Consider the following 19,936-nt stretch of genomic DNA (forward strand, 5'->3'; position numbering starts at 1 on the left):
ATGCTTCCCTAGTTATCAACTTTGTCTCCACTTAAAAAAATGGAAAGTTAATAAAATATTTGTCGCAAAGTAAAAGTATACTGTTGTTTCATTTCAATTTGGTGCAAATAAATTATATACTAATTATAGATAAGGTATGTATAATTTATGCATGACTTATGTTCAATTACTTATTCTAAAGCGCAGTTCATGGGTATTACATTTAACAACATAATACCTATTTTTTAGCAATGTATTATTAGTTACTTCAAGTAGTCACTCTAAGAAGTATCGTGTTTATACTTAAATAATTAAAACAAATAAATAATTCTTACCACATTTCCTATTAGATGCATTGGATCTATATACTTTTATTAATTATAAATATTGATAGAACCTCTTTTAATACACAAAATTAATACAAAATAACAGATATGGTTTGCAAGTGAATTTATGAATTTAAAACTTTAAGTGTAAATAATTTAAATGTCGGTATCTTGGGAAGTAAATTACATCGATGTATGTATCATGTTGATTGCTACAATAATAGCTGATACTACGAATTTGTTCAACACTATTTTCTAAGTTTAGTTACTTCTCCGCAATTAATTTTTAACTTCTCTTATATATACGATTATAAAATTGATTTGATAAAAATAGGTGTGAACCAAATATCGGTAAAACTAGTGTTAAACATTATTATTAAAATAAGGAAAATACCATTAAATCGTAATTTTTTTATGTAATTACAAAACGTAACTCATTTGACGATTAATAATTGCTGCTGATGACATTTACCTATAATAGTAATATTATCAAGTAAATAATATCCACGTGTTAAAATGTTTGTAAAAGAAACTTAAATAACTGTAGTTTTTAGATACTTGTTATTATTAATGTTTCGAGCATCGTGATTTAGATACGTACATAGCTTATCATTTCGAACATAGAGATACTTGTCAATTTGTAAGACGCTTCAGTTAACTCGCAGAATTTACAAAATCCTTATTCAGCTAATAAGTTGGAAAATACTTGGATAGAAATCTAGCATGAACTTGATCATGGAACGCACATTAAATGAAATGCAATTAGGTGCACGGTAATTTGGAAGGCATGGCGGCGGAAACTGAATCTGGCTGTCCGATTTGCGGTGATCGAATAAACGCGACTCTCAGATGCAGCGGATGCAAGCAACAAGTTTATTGCAGCAAAGATCATCAGCGACAAGATTGGCCTAACCACAGGTCAGTTTGTCAGGCGTGGGAGATTCATGAAAGTCCTGAACTCGGACGACATTTATTGGCGTCAAGGGACTTAAGTCCCGGCGATCTGATCCTGTCGGAGTCACCTTTGGTTTGGGGTCCGTCGTTGCACACGGATCAAAGAGTCTGCGTCGGTTGTGGCAAACGGTGCACGTCCGACTCTACAAGATGTAAGACCTGCACTTGGCCTGCGTGCGAACAAGATTGTCCAGGACTTCTTGATAAGCATAGACATGGTTCGGAGTGTCCGTTGTTGGTACGGGCGAGGATTGTCCCTAGGTTTGTAAAATTGTTTATTAAATGTTTCATGAAATTCGTAATCGTCGCTTTGATGAAATGCATGAAAACGATACATTGTCTGCGCGATGAGTGCTTCTGTAAGCAAGAATTGAGGATAGTTAATTCATAATTTAATTTCTTTTTTTCAAGTATAACGCCATTTTAGGCATTTATGGTTTGCAAAAGAAAATACCACAGTTCAATTGATGATGTGTCATCGACGTTGTACAAGTTTCGTGGATGATGGGATGTTAGTATTTGGAATTATTAAAGGGACGAAGTTATTTTAACGAGAGTTATCTAATATTCGAATTATATCAATGCTAATATTCAACTTGGCTATCCCGTATTTAGAAAAAAGAAGCTCTGAATAATGGGACTCCCCGTTTAAACATTTAAACATTTATCTGTATTTGCTTATATTCGTTATTATGTCAATTTCGCGATTGTGTTTGATCATTGATGGCAAATTCAAGGGTTTATTGCTGCGTAATACACGGGTGGCTGTGAAATTGTTTGATTCCACTAAAATTAATTTATGCGTCGTAAATTTTCATTTCACCTTTTTTTAAGTTTTATTAAATTACTGTTATTTGATATAATTTGTGGAATCGACGTCTCTTTCACAATCGTTGTTGTTTGTTACAGATGCGATGTTTTGTTAGTTATCCGTATGTGGATATTGTGGTTGAAAAAGTCGAAACAATGGGCGGCTCTAGAAAAATTACAGAGCCACGAAGATTCGCGCGGTCAGGGAACAATCGCGTACGAGGAGGTGATGAATGTAAGTCAACATTTAGAACGTATTCTGTCACAGAAACCGGGAAGCAGGGATGTCGTAGGAAAAATTTGCGGCTTAATCGATGTAAACGCCCTGGAAACGATGCCACCTGAGGGCTCGGTGGCGATTTATGAAACAGCGTGCCTGCTGGAGCACTCTTGTCTGGAGAACACAAAGCATAACTTTAAAATCGATGATAAGGGAAGGCCACGTATCATGGTGAAAGCTCTTTGTCCTATCAAAAAGTATGTCCACTTCGCAAACAGTAACACAGTTTACGATCGCTTTTTCCCCTAACATCTGCTTGGCAAGGATTTCTTCTATTGAAATCTACTTTCTTACCAATTGCACTGTTTAACGTCTCATGCGTTTCGATAATTAGTCTCTTTGAATTTAAGACTATACTCTGCTTTAAATATATAATCCTCCATCACCGTTGCCGCTGAATTCATAAGAACAACATTGTTCAATTGTTTAATTAATTATAACGCATACTCTTCGGATATCCTCGCCTCGTACTATTTCGTTGAACACGTGACTCTTTTCAGAGGGGACCATCTAAGCACAATGTACACACACGCACTTTGGTCAACGTTAGCCCGCCGGGTTCACCTCCGGGACACAAAATATTTTTCGTGCTACTGTAAACGATGTGCCGACCCAACCGAGCTGGGTACGCATCTCGGCACTCTGATATGCCCACAGGACAACGGATTCATTTTACCCAAGGATCCGCTGGACTTCGAGTCAGAGTGGAAGTGTCAATTGTGTCCTGGAACTTTGACGGTCTCAGAAGTGGTGGAGTTCACTTGTAAATTGGAAGACGACGTTGAAAACGTTATGTGCAACGTGACAAAAGTCTCGCTGAGCGACCTTCTTCCTCGGTGAAGTCATTTTCCTTTTTCAACGCATCACTGCGACGAGACACAAAATAATCAAACGCTGCTTCATTTGTTCGATATTTCAGACTTACCACGTTATTGCATCCTAATCATCAGCTGTGCACCAGCGTCAGCCACTCGCTGATTCAATTGCAAGGCCGGAGTGATCCAAGGAAAATTGACCTGTGTAAACGGATTATAGGAATTACCAAGATATTGGATCCCTACGGCGTAAGGTTGCCGTTGTACACTGCGGTCACTTTGCGAGAGCTGTCGAATTGCCCGGGTCAGGATAGGGAAAGTCTGTCGTTACAGGCGATTTCCTTGTTGCAATCGGAACCGCCGAATTCGCCTGGCGAAAAGCTCAGAATACTAATCGAAGCCGAAATGTAATATCCGGCTGAGTTGAAAACACCTTTATGACCGCGAGACGATCATCACATACTTGGAAATATCTTTATTACTTTATTTTATGTTACATTTACGATGGCTACTACTTACATTAAAGTTATTATCATTATACGATCTTACAATTATACAATACATTGTATTACATACACTTAAAATAAACGTTTCTGTTTTGTATGTATATGCGATATAAAAATTACGCCGATATCGTAACTATACAGTACATATACAATGGTGTGTAGAAGTATCGGGACGCAATATCATTCGATACAATTGTCCGCGTACTTCGGATTTCGGAGTTATGGTACAATATGGTATATCCTTTTGTCAACATGTTCCAAGATGGACTTTTACACGAGACTTTTGTAATTGCTTCCTTTTTTCAGGGAATGACACTAGTGCATTTATCAGGCTTATCGGAGAAAGAACAAATTTATCTCGATGCGGACGATAACTTACTGAAGTACTATACAATGTTGGTATGAGGCATTTTAAATGATAATACATTATAAGTATGTACCAAATTAGTGAACTGTCGGTTTTATGAATTTACGGCGGACACATCTGTGCCAAATGTAATCACATTGAACGACGATGAAGGTTTCGCAACTTTATTTTAAATTACGAACAAAACGCTTGATAAACAATATAAGTTTCTAATTTGTTCGCGTTATTTTTTAGCTACCTGTTGGATTTTATGTTATTCTGTGATTCTCTCGACTGCTGAGATCTTTACACGGTGAAAGGGTTGACAGTTTTACGGAAATAAGGAATTCGTAGTTAATTTATGTTGCACATTAAAGTTAATGATATGAAGGTTTAAGAAATGTCATGATGTATTATATTTGGTAACTAAGTTCAGCAGTTGAGCCACAAGAATCATTGGGTCAAGATTGATTTGTTCATAAAGAAAATAAAGGGCCATTGTGTATGCTACATCAATTGCTTTTTGCGATCGATGCTACAAGATTTCATTGAAAACGAAATGTACGACACATGAAACTGAGGAAAGGTCAGTTAAGTCATCATTTTGCTGGTTTCGTTTTACTATTTTCCAGAAAACTCGCAGAACTTATCAATTTTTATTCTGCAAAAGTAATGTTTAAAAAAACTCTACACAGAAGCATCGATAAAACTTTATATTGAATCTGACCCCGCTTTTGAGCTATTCAAACTTCCAATCCTTAAGATGAAATTTACAAACTATGTTTCTCTTTTGTAAGACATAATTAATGTTTCAATTGAGAACAAAATTATTCGACTGTGTTAGATCTCCTCGAAATTCTGCAGGTATCTGCTTTCGAGAAAATCGATAAAGATGGTAAAATACGAAGATTTGAATCGAATAAACGAATTCGAAATCAGTAAAACGATAACTTAATTTTACGTGCAAACGAATCGTATCGCTAGCATTAACCGCAGAAGCTGATCGATTCGGCGTCAAACGTAAGCCAGATGGAAAATGCATTATAAACAAATGTTAATGCCCAACGCTATCGCATGCCGCTTTAGACGTGAAAATTAGCACCATGCTGCATAGTTCATCGATCATGGTCGCATGCCACATATAATGTGTAATGTAACAACATAATTACGTTGTATTTACAGCACGAACGTGTAACTAGCATTTAGACAAGAGCGGAGAAATGGCAAGAACATTTATTTTCATGGATACTTACAGGTGTTCACGCAAATTGGTTATTTCTAAAGAGAAAAAGCTATTAATGTTTCCTTAGAATAAAATTCTGTAAGAACAGGTGTATCTTAAAGTAGGAAAGAAATGCAAATTTCAGGTAAATCTTATCGAATCACTATCGCTTGCAAATCTAGACTAGATTTAGCCTCGAGACAGAATAATAGATGCTCACACGAAGGAGATACTTTTTTCTCAGAAAAATTACATTGACGTTTCCTTCGAGTGTTTCAGAAGTTGAGACAGCACATCCAAACGTAAATTCTCGGTAGCTTAACTTATTATTAACAATCATAGACTATAGATTAAAAATGCATTAAGGTCTTATGTTCGGTCATCCATTTGAAGATTATGTATTTTGAGGAATTTGTAATCATCAAATGTGTAAATACAAAACAAAACATTTATTATATTTTAGATTTTAGCGAAGACTCTCTTTTGTAAGTTCGCAAATGGTAGACTCTCTCTCTCTCTTGATTTTGAAAAAAGTTGGAAACTTGACTAGTAACCGAAGTAATTATCTTATATTCAAGCTATTTTTGAAATTTTGAAAACTCAGTGTGATCAATTAGGTGAAAACATATTTAAGCATTTCTTACTAAAAATAATCTTGATAATCATATAAATACACTTGTTTGCAAATTAACAATGAATAGTTTTTCAATTTTTATGCATTTATACAGTAATTTGTTCTTGATTGGAAAAAATGTAGCTTTAACTGAGTATAGGCCTTCAAATGTTTACGAGATATTGTACTGCTTAATTTTGAAGTATTTAGCTCAACACTTTGTGCATCGACAAGATTCGTGGAGACTTCCATTTCTCTAAATTAAATACTTAAAAAAAAGACTACATACTACCAAGAAGTTTTTACAATAACTTGAAAAGTAAGATATATTTCTCAGAGTATTCAATTATTATATTCATTTATGTTTGTCGAGATCGACAGTGTCGACTTATCTTATTACGGGCGGTCCAATTCATACTTCTTCTATTGTTTTGTTTTGCTATGCCTGTATTGGAATTTTAATTTGTATTGAATGTATACTTACATCTTTTTAGATCGAGCATAGTTTTTAACTGTAATTAAGTGAGATTTGGAATATTTTGAGCTCGTATCGTAACTATAATTTGAATGCCATGGAGTAATGAAATAAATGAATAATAATTTTCCCATTTCATTACGGTATAAATTAATGGTAAAGTGGTAGAATCTAAAAGACGAGAAATCGACTTATAAGAACGAATGTAAAATGTCCGAACATTTTATATTGATTGCAGTTATTATATAAAATCTACTCTGTTTTTTATTGTTCAAATCAAATATGTTATCGAATTACTTGCAGCTTATTGAAAACCAGAAAGTTCCTTTTATATCGTTCTATTCGACTATTTAAAACGCCTCCGAAAATTGCGTAAGTTCTGTACAAATATTATTCGCCTTAATCTTACTTGTAACTGTCATTGGTTCATATACACTATCTTTGAAAATGTCTGATCGCACGTTATGCGATCTTGTCTTTCTTTTTAGTGAAAAACATGCCAATGGATGGTTGAGCTTGTATACATATGCGGTTCATACTGTATAACGGAATAGAAATGGTTAAACAACAGTCATGAATGAGCAGACTACGTTCTCTTCTTACCGTTTTCCTAAATTCTGAACATTCTAAGCGTACATTTAAACAGTAATTAAATACTGGATTTGAAGGCTTTAAAATGACAAATGAAAATTTGTCACTTCAAAACTTGCCGGAAAGTGTTACATGCAAGTAATAGATTGGTGCGCATCAAATGTCATTTCTTCGAATAGGACTTTAGCTACGCGTAGTTTCTTATAAACTTCGTATAGTTAATTCATACCTTAATCAATCCTAAAATGAAAATTCTGGAAAAGCAAGTTTAAAAGTATTTTAATCTCGAAACGATTTAATGCTTGAAAAATCATTTAACGAAAATAACGAAAATAATCTAGAAAAATGTTATGTTCCAATTCTTGACGTTTTTTTTGTAGCAATTTTCAAATCGTCAAGTTTTCTTTGGTTATCACACATTACCATTGATATTCAACTGTTTATAATAACGAGAGCAAATCATTTACTTATTTGTTCTCCTAAATATAGAATAATGATATTAGTTGATTAACGAAATGACCGTACAGAAATGTATAGAAATAATTTTAATTAGTTATACGATATTTGGTTGAAACTACGTATGGTTAAAGCTTTACCTAACAGTAGATTCGGATATATATATATATATATATATACTGAAATAGTTATAAAAAACTATACTGTACACATATAATATTTAATATTAAAGGATCGACGAAGGGATAAATAAAGATATATATGATTGTGTTAGGGTTGGACAAAATAACGGAAACACTATTTATAAAGCTTGTGTTAAGTTGCTAAGATTATATATAGCAGTTACGATTGTTTTTCATTTATTTGTAGCCAACACCTTCACAAAGTAAACGAATAAGTATGAGAGATTTTCAATTTAAACAAATAATTTCTAGTAAAGGACTACCTGATCCAATGATCGAGGTAGTAAAAAACACACAATTTTAATACATCTGTTAACACTCCCACTAGCAAAAGTGCCTTATAATTTTATTCAAGGGATATTCTATAATTTTTGTTTATATTGAAAATTCCTTTGTATTACTCGTTTAATATCTGAAAATGTCGGTTGTCACAATCCCGTTTTAAAAGCAATATTATCCCCTTTGCACGAGACTGATGACGTTGAGGCACCAATAAAAATTGCTGCACGTTTCTCAAGCGAAATTTTAGACAGTTCTTTATATTTACCAAACTATTAGAAAATGGTGAACGATGAAATATCGGATTTCATCCATTCGTAAATGTTTCTCCCACTGGTTCCGCTTTTCTACACAACACCCTTTTGTTCCTCGCGTTATCTCTGCAACAGTGCGATTCTCAGAGTGACTTTCAACAACGATTCAAGAGGCTGACATCTTCTTGAAGAAAGAAATGATTACGATATTCCCGAAGTGGGACCAACCGTGATTCATATAATTCTCTTACAAACTTACAAGAATGCTGGAAAAATGATTCACCACGCAAACAAGGTTTTTGTAAAATTTCGTTCCGGTGATTTTTCTATAATATAGTAAACCGAAAATCGTTGTGTATAACGAGGTCTTGTAAGATCCCTTAGGGGATGATTCGCGTCAAACATCGAGAGAACTTACTTCAAAAAAGAATAATAATTATTCAATAATAGCGGATCATCGTTCTACAATTGACAAATTATCATCAGAAGAATCTGACATCTTTATAGCTAATTAGTGGAAACGTTTGCCTTTTTTCTTATCGATTTTCTGTCATTCCATTTTCTGTCCTTCCTTCAATGGTTAGATTAAATACATGTGTCCAAAAAAAGCTCATTGTGCACCAAGCTAGCGTGCAAAAGGTTAAGCTCCTACGGTTATTTTCGTGTTGTCTCATAATTTTGTCCACCAGTGAGAATTAAATGCGAAGAGAACGACATTCGACTCGCATCGACCCGGTAGAGAGAAGAATTGTGCTGAGCGTGTGGCTGAAACGTCGTCGATGCTCATCATTGCTCGGTCTTATTCGTTTCTTGGGAGCTGTCGGAACGACGTACACAGGTGCGTCGGGTGCGTACTCCTAGCAACGGATAAGACAACGACTGACCCTTTAATTGCGCCGTGACTTGCAAGAGGTACGCTTTACCCGGCTGCATGCGCGTCAATGTGAACGGAATCGCGCGATCCTTTGGCGGGCTTAGCCTTTCCTCGCAAACTTCGAACGTGTACTCGGAACGTCGTCGACGATGAAGACCGCACTGGTCCGGGATCGTAGTCACGCTGGCCAATAACGAGGAACTTCGCAATTCCCGCACCAGGATGCAATACTTAGCTGCACCCGCCGATTCCACTCCTATCGTCACACCGTGGCAGGTCCTTAGGGGTCTGTACTCGCGCGGCGTACTTCTGGATGGTATCTAAATACAAGGTTCACATTGTCTAATGATTTTTATCGCTGTTTTATTAGCATATCAACCCTTCGCCGGCAATACGGGTCGTTGACTTCCGGACGGAAGTTCCGCTGTTTAATTTCACCGAGACGAAGGTGTCGAACATTGTAGTTCCTGCGCTTTATACTTACAAGGCCTCGATCGCCTAAATGTTGACATGTGAAGCACCAAAAATCAACCCCAAAAATTCCCACAATACCGAAGCAATTTAATTAATGAAATTGAAAGTGGAGAGATAAAATTTATCACGGTGGGCGGTGTTTTCATTCTTTTGTAAACTGAACATCCTAGTAAAATTCAGTTTGTTCGAATATATTGCATTAAGACTGAATTTTAAGAACTAGTTGAAAATTAGTGTCACTCAAAGTGATATAATAACGTGACACTAATGTGCGACATAATCTGTATTTTAAAATGCATTCAATGAAATTGTAATAAATTTCAAGTACATAGTGAAACAGAAGCTTGCCTTTTCTGCATTGACGATTTTATTAAATTAAAAAACTTGTAAATTTGTCGAATATTCAACCAGAACGTGCACGTTATTTTAGTTGTGTTACAATCTATTATATCTTCATAGTTAGAATGCACATATTATTATAACAGTTCAGTTATTTACATTCACTTTATGCACATGTGATACAGTATAGAACATGCGATTCTTTCAGATAATTGTACATACTTTATTTTCTTTTTTATACGTACAAATGCGTGCTAAGGAATTCTTTTACGCTCTTGATGTAATTCAGACTAAGTTAATAACTGAGAACATACCTGTGGAAATATCGTCGACGATTCTTGTGTAGCTAATACCTTGATAGCAAACACACGTGCTAACTCTTGCGGTGTGGCGGATATTCGCAATGTGTATGCTTTGCCTGAAGTTAAAGGTGGCACACTTAATGATGCATATCCTACTACTTCCCTTTCCTGTAAATGTAGATTATTTATAGTATTCGTACCTCGCATAAAAAATTTATGACTTTACAAAGGGTAAGAAATATTAAAAAAGAGATTCCTCCTAATTTCTGCTCATATAGGTAAGTAAATGATGAATAAATGGAGTTTAATGTCGTTGAATGATCATTTCAATCATTAAAATATTAACGATGACCAACGGTTTTAGAAATATCGTGTGTGTAATCAACATTCCTAATAGTTTAAAGAGTTGGCAATACTTTTTAGGAAATTGTACTAAATTAATCAATTTAAAAAAGTTCTGTACTACTTTTATAAAAGTTTATAATTATAATAATTATAAGTTATAAAAGTTTCTACATAAATAAAACATTGAGATATTTAGAAAATATTTCAAGTATAATAAGTTATACTGTATTGATTTCAGTATATTGTAATCTGAAAAACGTCAAAGAACTTTTTCGTTTTTCGTTCTTTAGGAAAACAGAACATTGACAGCTGCAGATAATGGTTTTCAAGTATCGATGCAACAGATCGAATTAAAAAATATGCAACTGAACGAATGTTCGATTACCCTCAAAATTCCTGGTGCAGTTAATTTCGCTTTGACAATTCCACCGCCGCAGGGAAAGATATGGAAGGTGCTCGAAGTATTTTCTGGTGGACGGTATCGGAAATGAACAAATCCATCAGTCTTGCGTAAATTGGTCGTGGTGTAACCCCCAGTTCGTAAAATTAACTCCGGAGTTTTTCGAAATCGTATGCTGTCGGTTGCTACCCGATTCGAAACGTTGTTGCGGGTATTCACCTGAAACAATAAGAGGACACCTCGAAATTTTAGAAGATAGCCAACCCTCGTACATTCTCTTTATTCTTCTATGAGTATATTGTAATTTCATGTACTTGTTTAAAAGGAAAATGTTGCAATTTCATGTATTCGTTTAAAAGGAACGTGTTGTAATTTTATGCATTTAACTAAAAGGATCGTATTGCAATGTCGCGTGTTTATTCAAAAGGACCGTGTCGTAATTTAAATTTAAATTTAATTGTTGTTTGAATAATAAATAAAGTACAATCGATCAAATTTAAGTGTAAAAGCCAAGCAACCTTTGTCTGGAACTTATTTTTCTATTGTTGAAGACAAACGAGTTATTCTGGTGACCTGTTTTAAGTGTCCCACTCTGTAGATAACCGACGAATCTTTCATCAAGAATAGCAATTCTTCAAAAAGTACTTTTACCAAAATCAGTAATTTTAACAAAATTGGCAGAGCATGTTTTACACCCCTAATTATTACCGCCTGCAGTCTACTTTTAGAAAGAATGGTTAGTCGTGTAGACCTTCCTAAATCTCGATTACTGACCACGTATAACGTGAAATTGTACGTAGTGTCGTACTTCATCCGATGAAGCGTCAATTTCGTTTGGCGCACGCAGTGAAGTCCTTCCGGAACCCCGCGGTGTTGCTGCTCCTTGGAGGAACTACCCTTCGATGGATGCGCATGAACATGGAGGACATTCTGAGCCGCGCAAAGGGTCAACGGGTGAGCTTGAGATCCCGATGTTACGGCTAAACAGTAGCGTGAAAGGTGAGGATTTATGTTGCTGGAAAAATAAACATATCTTTCGAGTTTCAGGATCTATCAACAGCAATAATGATTCAGGGTGGAGCAATAACGATGTCCATGATAAATATTTTCGCTATTTGCAGTAAAGCATTGTCTAGAAACAGAACTGGAGAACTAGGATCAAATTCTAATGTAAACATTTTTTGTACAAGTGAACACGTAAAGGACAATTTCAGATGAAAACAAATATAAAAAAGGGAAATGGTTTATTTCAATCTATAATCAATATTGTTTATGAAGTTTTTATTTTTGTAATGTTTTTTGATCAACGAAGGAGACCTTTAATTTTTATACGTATATATATATATATATAAGAACGAGTATCAAGACGAATTTATTTATATGCTATTCAATAATCATTAGGGTCGTATACACAGTGCTGAGTTGAAAAATGTTTGGAATAAGACATGAAAATATATTCAGACATTATAACATTAATTTGAAATAATTAACTTCTTTTATGTTAATCGAAATACTGTTTAAAATATTTATTTCATGTTACAAACATACGCATTGAAAAAGTTTAATAGAGTTAATGTTAGGAAATGCGTAATTGCAATTGCGATACAATTGTTTGTTAATTGATTTAATGAAGATTCATTCGTTGTAACAAGAACATGAGTTTCAGGCTGTCAAGACTTCGTTGTTTGGTCATGAATGTGTTACGGAGGAAAATATGATAATTCATGGTATAAGAAAATTCATGTTTCATGTAACTTACAAAAATTACAAACATTGTGTTACAACAAATACGCAATTATTTGAAAAAATATAGAAATATTGAAATAATGTTTGTTTGATTATACTTAATTTTATAACGATAATCACAGGAATTTCTATATAATTTGTGATTCAACATAGAACAGAATTTACTAAAATTTTAATTAACGTAACCGAGTGAATTCTTCAAATTTCTTGGACTACGATGGTATTTATTTGATACTATTTCTTGTAATTCTATTACATCAAATGTTATGCATTCGTAACGAAAGTGAAAAATGTAAGTTCAAATGTTCAAATGTAAAATAGTAAATAAGTTCTATCTGTTCTATCAATTTCAACTTATTCAAATTATTAAGAATATAACTTCTTATTCTAACATCGTCTATATTTTGCAATTAGTATAGACAATTTTTATTTTGCATAAAAATCCGCGGACTAGCGATCAGTGAGAGATAACAAAATCGACTGTGAATAGGTAAGCGAAGACACGCTTGTTAGAAGTAGATATGTCAGCAATGCACAGACAGTTAGTAGCGGCATGCAGACGCTCTTTCAAAATTATTGCATAAAAGACTGTAGAATTAATTTTGAACCGTCTCGCAGCAGGTCTATATAAATACATTTGTCAACACCAATTTTAAAGACGATAAAACGTTTTACAATATCCAGAAATAGAAAACGTGTGAATTTCCACTTTCGGGAACATATGAGAAACGAATAAAAACATGTCTGACAATGTAATTCTCACGAAAAGCAGCATTTATTGTTTCATACGGTACCTCGAATCATCTCGCAACCTTGAGCACAGTTAATCTTTTATGTTCTCGCGTATGGCAATATCTTAAACGGATGTTTCACTCCATTATCTTCATCAACGACTTCAGCGATAATTGTTTAGAAAGTAATCGTTAATTAGTGTGCAAATGTCGCGACGGATTCAGACACTCGTGTACGGGCAAATTTAACAAATAACAAGCTCGTCGCGTAATACCTTTTGTTCCAGGAGACAGTGAGCCGACGCTTGCTCCTCCGCTGTTGAAATCTCAATGAGCGATGACGGCTTTCTCTTTCGTTCATGTACCACTCAGGAATATGATCCAATCCGCTGGACGTCGCGTACAAAAGCACCGTACTCGGGATCAGTTTTTGCAAATTTGCGTCAGGAGAGTCCACGGATTTAATTTCGAACCGGTAGAGGCCGGCTCGTGTCTTCGGTATCGTAAAATTCTGATCCTCGGCGCCCTGGTACGTAAAAAGGGGGGAGCCTGGCTTCAGAGTCTTCACTGGCCATCGTGTTTGTGCTGTTATATCGATCATAATACTTTATTCATTAGAGAGACGTTTATCTCGGCTTAGTACTTCTGATATCTTCCTGCCGTATCAACACCTGCGTTCAGCGTTAATAGTGATATATTTATTACTAGACCGCGGATTTCATACGTTTATGTCAAAATTGTGCGCTTATAATTTAAAACAGTGTAAACATCAAAAACATTACGAAACGTCAATGTATTATTTTTAATCTATTAAAATGATTCAAGGAAGAATGAACTTGCTACTTGGTTTCTATTTCTTGCAATTGATGCGAACAATTCTTATTTTGCATAATAAAAATCCGCAGTCCGTTCTCGTTACTGTTCTCTTTATTCTTTATTTTACCGTAGAGTTTATTAATCTTCGCCTGGCGAATGCTGGGTCCAGTCAGACCCGTACATATAAACGGTAACTAATATCGATAGAATAAATGAGATAAGTCCATTAACACGCGAATGAATCACATTTGAAAACTTGTCATAGATTAGATTTAAAAATGTAATATGTATGTTATGCAATAGAAAAGTTGATTTAAAAAAATTCGGTATAGAGAAGATTTATTATATAATTATAATAGATTTCATATACATTTTGTACATATTTATAAAACATTTATATTACAAATATTATATGATATTATATGAAATATTCTAGAAAAAAATGTTATGTATTCGTTATGCTTTATATTATATATTAATGGAGGTATTCTATAATAATTATATGTATAAGTAAAATTACTTGTCACAAATATTTTTATGAATCAGTATACAAAATGCAAATAGTGTATATATTCACGCAGCATAAATGCATGAGGTTTTCAATAACAATAAAATATCGAAAAGATGAATCCAGCTTTTTATGCGTTCTCATGAACCCAGTATTGCGACGTGCAAAGGTTAAATAAGCTGTCGATATCTTTTGACAAACCGCTCTTAAAATAATTCGAAGTTCAATTCTATGAATTTTAAGAACACGTTATGCATGATATTATATGTTACAATGCTTTAAATAAGTATTTCTAAAATATCCGGGAATACACAGTATTCTTTCTTGTTCAAATCACGTATGAAGTATACTTTAAATAATATTATAAACAGTATTAATACTAATATTATAAACAGTATAATATTGCTACATGTTATCGTACAATATTTAATTACTCTTACATTTTGCACCCTCGGACTCTTCAGTGTTTTCAGGTGGTTCGACATAGCTAACCGTCCATGATATTGGTCCGCTACAGGGGCTAACAAGCAGTGTTAGGGGTGGACCTTCGCGTGGGCTTAGGTAATAGAACCTGGAATAATTTTATCTGCATCCAGTATGATATTGATGCTCGATACGTATTAAGTGTATCCAGACACGATATGCAACACAATGCAAAACTGTATACCTTGAGCTCTTTTCAATTAGTACTCAAACTAATATATGTATATGCCGAATATGAGAGTTATTCGACATACGTTCATATAAATATACAATTTTCATACAGTAGAGACATTCTATTATCCAAAAATGTCGTTCAAGTTCTGTATTAGGTGATTATGTATCTAAATAATACAACGATTAGATAATAGAACATTTAAATATCAGAATATTGTAAAAATAAATGTTCGGATAAGGGAGTCTCTGCTGTGATATACCAAACAGTGAATTATAAAGGATTGCACATATTTTTTTCAAAGTTTCCCGAAGCTACCGAAAAGTAATAATCAGGTTATAATGTATCTTTGCAAGTACAGACTCTATCGTTTGTTATATATTGAAGTATTTACCTCGTTAAAAATATTACATACTAGCCAGGAGTTTCTTAAGTATGGAAATCTATCGATAAAACTTGTAATTGTGTCGTTAATATTAATTAATAAGGTTCGTTTCGAAAGATTAAAGGGAGCTTCGAACTTGTGAAAATGTAGGACACCCTTTCAAGGAAGAGGCAACACACAGGCACAATGAAAAACTTATACATATACAGTGACTTCCGTTATTGGCAGACTCTTTAACAGGATTACAGTACATGAAAGTCATACAAATTCGTTAGTACTTATTTATCAATATGCGAATAGTATAGATGAAATTTTAAAAGGGACAAAATCAAAATATTAAGGAGGATAACTTTTTTCAAATTGGATCAAACGACTTCAGTTTTCTTGAGGAGATAGAAGAATCGATTTACTAGATCTACACAGTCAGCCTAAAAAGTATACGTACACTTTATCTCCGATTTGTGACAAATTGTCAATATTTGAACTGTTATTATTTTGTAAAAGCGTAAATTTCGAAGTTTCCTTTATCGATATCAATTTTCTCATGACACGAATATCAAATTTTATTTGAATATTAGGAGAAAGAAAAAAAAGTTCTGGAGCTAGTTACTGTGTACCTATGATCTACAAAGATCAGTTGCTGTGCCTCAGTTACTGTGCTCCCTCCCTAGATACTGTGATCTCTGAATACTGTTCTTCAATTACTGTGCTACTTTCCTGAATACTGAGCCCCAATAACCGTGCATAATAAATATTTAATATTTAACATACTTCAATAAATTCCATTTTCTATAAAAAATATGATATCATAATAAGTTGTTTAAAAGTGTATATTAGAGATGACTGCTTTTTCAAAATATGACATATGATTTGAGTTTATGTAGGCTGAACCCGTGGTAAGCGGTGAATAAACTACTGAAATTGAAATTAAAAACAAAAATCCAAATAATCAATCACTGTTCTATTTTTCCGTAATTTTAATACATTTTATCAATACAATTAACATCGTGATGTCTTACCCAGCACGATTTATTTTACTCGCTGAATATCGATCTTCATTCGTTCAGTATTTTCTTAAGTTTCTTCAGAAGTTTTACATTAAATCCCGCAAATCCAATATCAAACAATTGAAATAACTATTGTAATGTTTAAAAACGTTCGTCTTTTTACATGTTCAATTTTATCAAACAATTAATTGAATTCAAATAAAAAGATTTAATATTTCTTATTCGATAAGAGGGATAAAGACCGCAGCACAATTGGCTATCTCACAGTAACTGGCTCCACTGCCCTGTTCAATCTTCAATTATTTGCAATGTTACTTTTGCACCCGGTTTCCCTTATAATCCGACGGTAACAGCATAATCTCAAGATCAGCCGATTCATGTACACGTACACGTGGACGCGGGTCGCCCAGACACAGAGTCGCGGACTGCCGTTTATATTTAGTCATAATGTGTGATCGTATCCGTGCAAAAGTCCCTCTTTAAAGATCGCACCGGTTAAGTTTACGCCTCGGCATAGCTGTCGTGGTTACACTTTCTCTCTCTCTCTCTCTCTGTTCCACCGGCCCCCCCATCATCCCATCCCCCTCCTCGTCCCCATCCCTTAGGACGTCGTCGCCGCGGACTCTCCTCGTCCCGTTAGCATCGTTCGAGAGAACGTCGGGACGTCGCACGTGCCTTTCGTTCATGGGCTGGCACTGAAACGGCTATTGTAAAATTAGCGTCTACACACAATGCTGGCGTCGCGGCGTCTGGGGTCGCGCAGCTACGACCCCCGACGTCTAATTTTGGCGGACGGTTTGTCCCACGACAAACCCAAATTGATTTTGTCATTCGGCCCGGCTAGGCCATCTCACGACTTTCCTGGAAATCCGCGCCCGATAGTATGGCCCGCGTCGCGATGCGTGGCGTGGCGTGGCGCGGCGTCGCGACGCCGACGGCCTCCTCGTGCGTCTGCTTACCCTAGACCCTGCCGACGTCTGACGACGCTTGCCATTGCCATGCCGCCGCATCCCGCACTCGACGGTTTCCTCTTAAAAGTCCGACGAAAGTAGAGGAACGAAACTTATCTACAAGCGAACATTATTTTTTAGCGAATTTATTTATATGACGATCGAGAAAGTTGCGCAACTTTTTAATTGGTTCTGTTTGATACTAGCATCGTAGAACATTTTTGAGACACGTTCTTATATTATTATGTTCCGATGAGAACAGAGAAAGAAAAGTTCTCTTGGGACGAAAAAGTTTCGGTTGCGAGAGAACTTCTCTAAAATGTATAATTTTAAATGCGTAACAGGAATAGATGTTTTGTTTACCGATGCTGAAAAGTTCATCACTGTAACAAATAACTCGATATTCTGAATGTGTTGCTTATTTGTAATATTTATATAAACAAAGTCACAGTTCAATTTTACGTTCCTTTTATCGGATCGCCGTGAATGAATTTCAAAAAAGTTCCTTTTAGTAGGCTTGACGCCAAGAAATAACCAAAATTTGTTTGGCCGTGGTATAATAGACAATTTATTATTATGCCCGTATGTTAGACAATTTCTCATTATGGAGGCACCATTCTATAATATTTATTTGACTTTATATTTTAAAAGGTTATTTAACTTTATATCTTAAATGTCATTGTACTCTTTTCTATCATTTTTTCCTGCTTTTGTTTTGTAGGATTAACCGACTTGTATCGTGACCGTTTGAGTAAATTCAATTTCGTCATCGTCATTTCGTCATTATTCACTAGTTCTAGTGTTAATTATTATTTTTATTTTTTGTCAACATGTTAATATGTTGGTCATTCACTCAGAAATCGTAAAAATTGACTTTTATGTTTCAACAAATAATTCTGTCGCCCAATTGCGGATCACATGGCAGTCAACAACGTTAACTTTACAAATACATTTTTCATAAAAGCTAATGTAGAGGATTTATCATATATGTTATGTGTAACATCATATTATGTTATAATAAAAATTAAATTGACAATAAAAAGACCAGTTATAACCAATGAAGATGAATTACTCATTCAAGATGGTTTAAGTTATAATGCATATATTATTACTGTTTATAGGATTTGAAGCAATATTAATGTCTAGAGATTGATGTCTAAAAAATTATGAAAATCGCCGATTGTGATTCTTCCCACATCGAGGTAACCGAACACCTTTATAAGAAATCAGAGAGAGAGAATTAAGCTAATAACAATTTCCAACTATTTTAAGGTGCTGTAAAACAATTTTTTTTCTATTAAAACAATGTTACGTTGTACTGATATGTTAAAAAGACTTTAGAAATTCGGATAATGGAAAAATAAGTAATAGAAAATAAATTTCATCTTATCGGCAACTTATTGGCTTGGCACTTTTCGCTCCGGTTAAACAGTTTCAATTGGTATCAAAAGGGTTTAATGACAAACTTTGATTAAATCGTTCGATCATTTTTCTTCTATTTGACGAGTGCTGATTCTTGAAATACATTATTTTATGTACATTTATTTGTTTCGGTTCATAAAATGTAGCTTCCTACACGCCTACTTTTATAAATAATAAACAATTGTACATGCAAAAATCGTCACATTTCATTGCTTGTGATATAATGAGTTAAGAAGGCGTTTTTAAATATCATGTAATTAATACTTGCTAAAAATTATGACGCTAGATGAGAATAGCTAATAACAATACTTATTAACCATGATAAAGTTGTGAGACAATTTCTAATAAATATGTGGACTGAATACTGCAAGAAAAAAATTTCAATGGAAACATATGTATAATATAAATGTGTAATAATATGACAATATTAATAAATTAATCATGTTTTTATTTGTACAAAATACCGCAAGGAAAGAAGTTAAATTAAACTGAACTGATCGTGAGTAACATACTTCAAAGCACAAAACCTATCCGGCGATTCAATCGTTTCCAAAATATTTAAAAGAAATAGTCACACTTTGTTTAATTATTGAAATAATATCGCCCATATCATCAGTAATTTCAAAGTTTATTCACGCGAAAATGAATAATATGAATAAACATAGACATCGTCAGCGCTTAAATTACAAAACAATGAACAAACAACAAGAGTCTACATCTAAAATATTATGGATTATAGAAATTTCAATGTTGCTGCATTTGCTATTGAAATAAGTATGCGCATTTAATTTCTCCAGAAGACTACATTTTCCCTATTTAGGGTAAAAGTAAATGTTTTCATTTCATTCGCGTTTATATATATATATATATATATATATATATATATATATATAT

The 19,936-nt window shown here is 34.2% G+C and overlaps 2 protein-coding genes across 2 annotated transcripts in view; one reads left to right on the top strand and one right to left on the bottom strand.

Annotated features, from left to right (window-relative positions):
* Positions 1-3,771, top strand: SmydA-5 (SET and MYND domain containing, arthropod-specific, member 5). Its single transcript, XM_033474830.2, has 5 exons — positions 1-134; positions 1,072-1,520; positions 2,169-2,546; positions 2,850-3,185; positions 3,269-3,771. The coding sequence occupies exons 2-5, from the start codon at positions 1,093-1,095 to the stop codon at positions 3,573-3,575; spliced, it is 1,449 nt and encodes a 482-aa protein (XP_033330721.2). The 5' UTR covers positions 1-134; positions 1,072-1,092; the 3' UTR covers positions 3,576-3,771.
* nord (neuron derived neurotrophic factor nord) overlaps positions 3,625-19,936 on the bottom strand; it is a 26,137-nt gene continuing 9,825 nt past the window's right edge. The window contains exons 2-7 of the mRNA XM_033474836.2: positions 15,064-15,194; positions 13,575-13,884; positions 11,597-11,837; positions 10,808-11,041; positions 10,090-10,245; positions 3,625-9,282 (exon numbers count right to left, since the gene is read on the bottom strand). Coding sequence (XP_033330727.1) covers positions 8,875-9,282; positions 10,090-10,245; positions 10,808-11,041; positions 11,597-11,837; positions 13,575-13,884; positions 15,064-15,194 — 1,480 coding nt within the window. The 3' untranslated portion in view covers positions 3,625-8,874. The remainder of the gene's footprint in view (positions 9,283-10,089; positions 10,246-10,807; positions 11,042-11,596; positions 11,838-13,574; positions 13,885-15,063; positions 15,195-19,936) is intronic.

Source organism: Megalopta genalis, chromosome 17 (genome assembly GCF_051020955.1).
Source record: "Megalopta genalis isolate 19385.01 chromosome 17, iyMegGena1_principal, whole genome shotgun sequence".
Taxonomy (NCBI): domain Eukaryota; kingdom Metazoa; phylum Arthropoda; class Insecta; order Hymenoptera; family Halictidae; genus Megalopta; species Megalopta genalis.

Coding starts and splice junctions, on each gene's coding strand:
- SmydA-5 (XM_033474830.2), top strand. CDS start 1,093: ATGGCGGCGGAAACTGAATCTGGCTGTCCGATTTGCGGTGATCGAATA. Junction 1,521..2,168: donor CGGGCGAGGATTGTCCCTAG/GTTTGTAAAATT, acceptor TGTTTGTTACAG/ATGCGATGTTTTGTTAGTTA. Junction 3,186..3,268: donor CTGAGCGACCTTCTTCCTCG/GTGAAGTCATTT, acceptor TCGATATTTCAG/ACTTACCACGTTATTGCATC.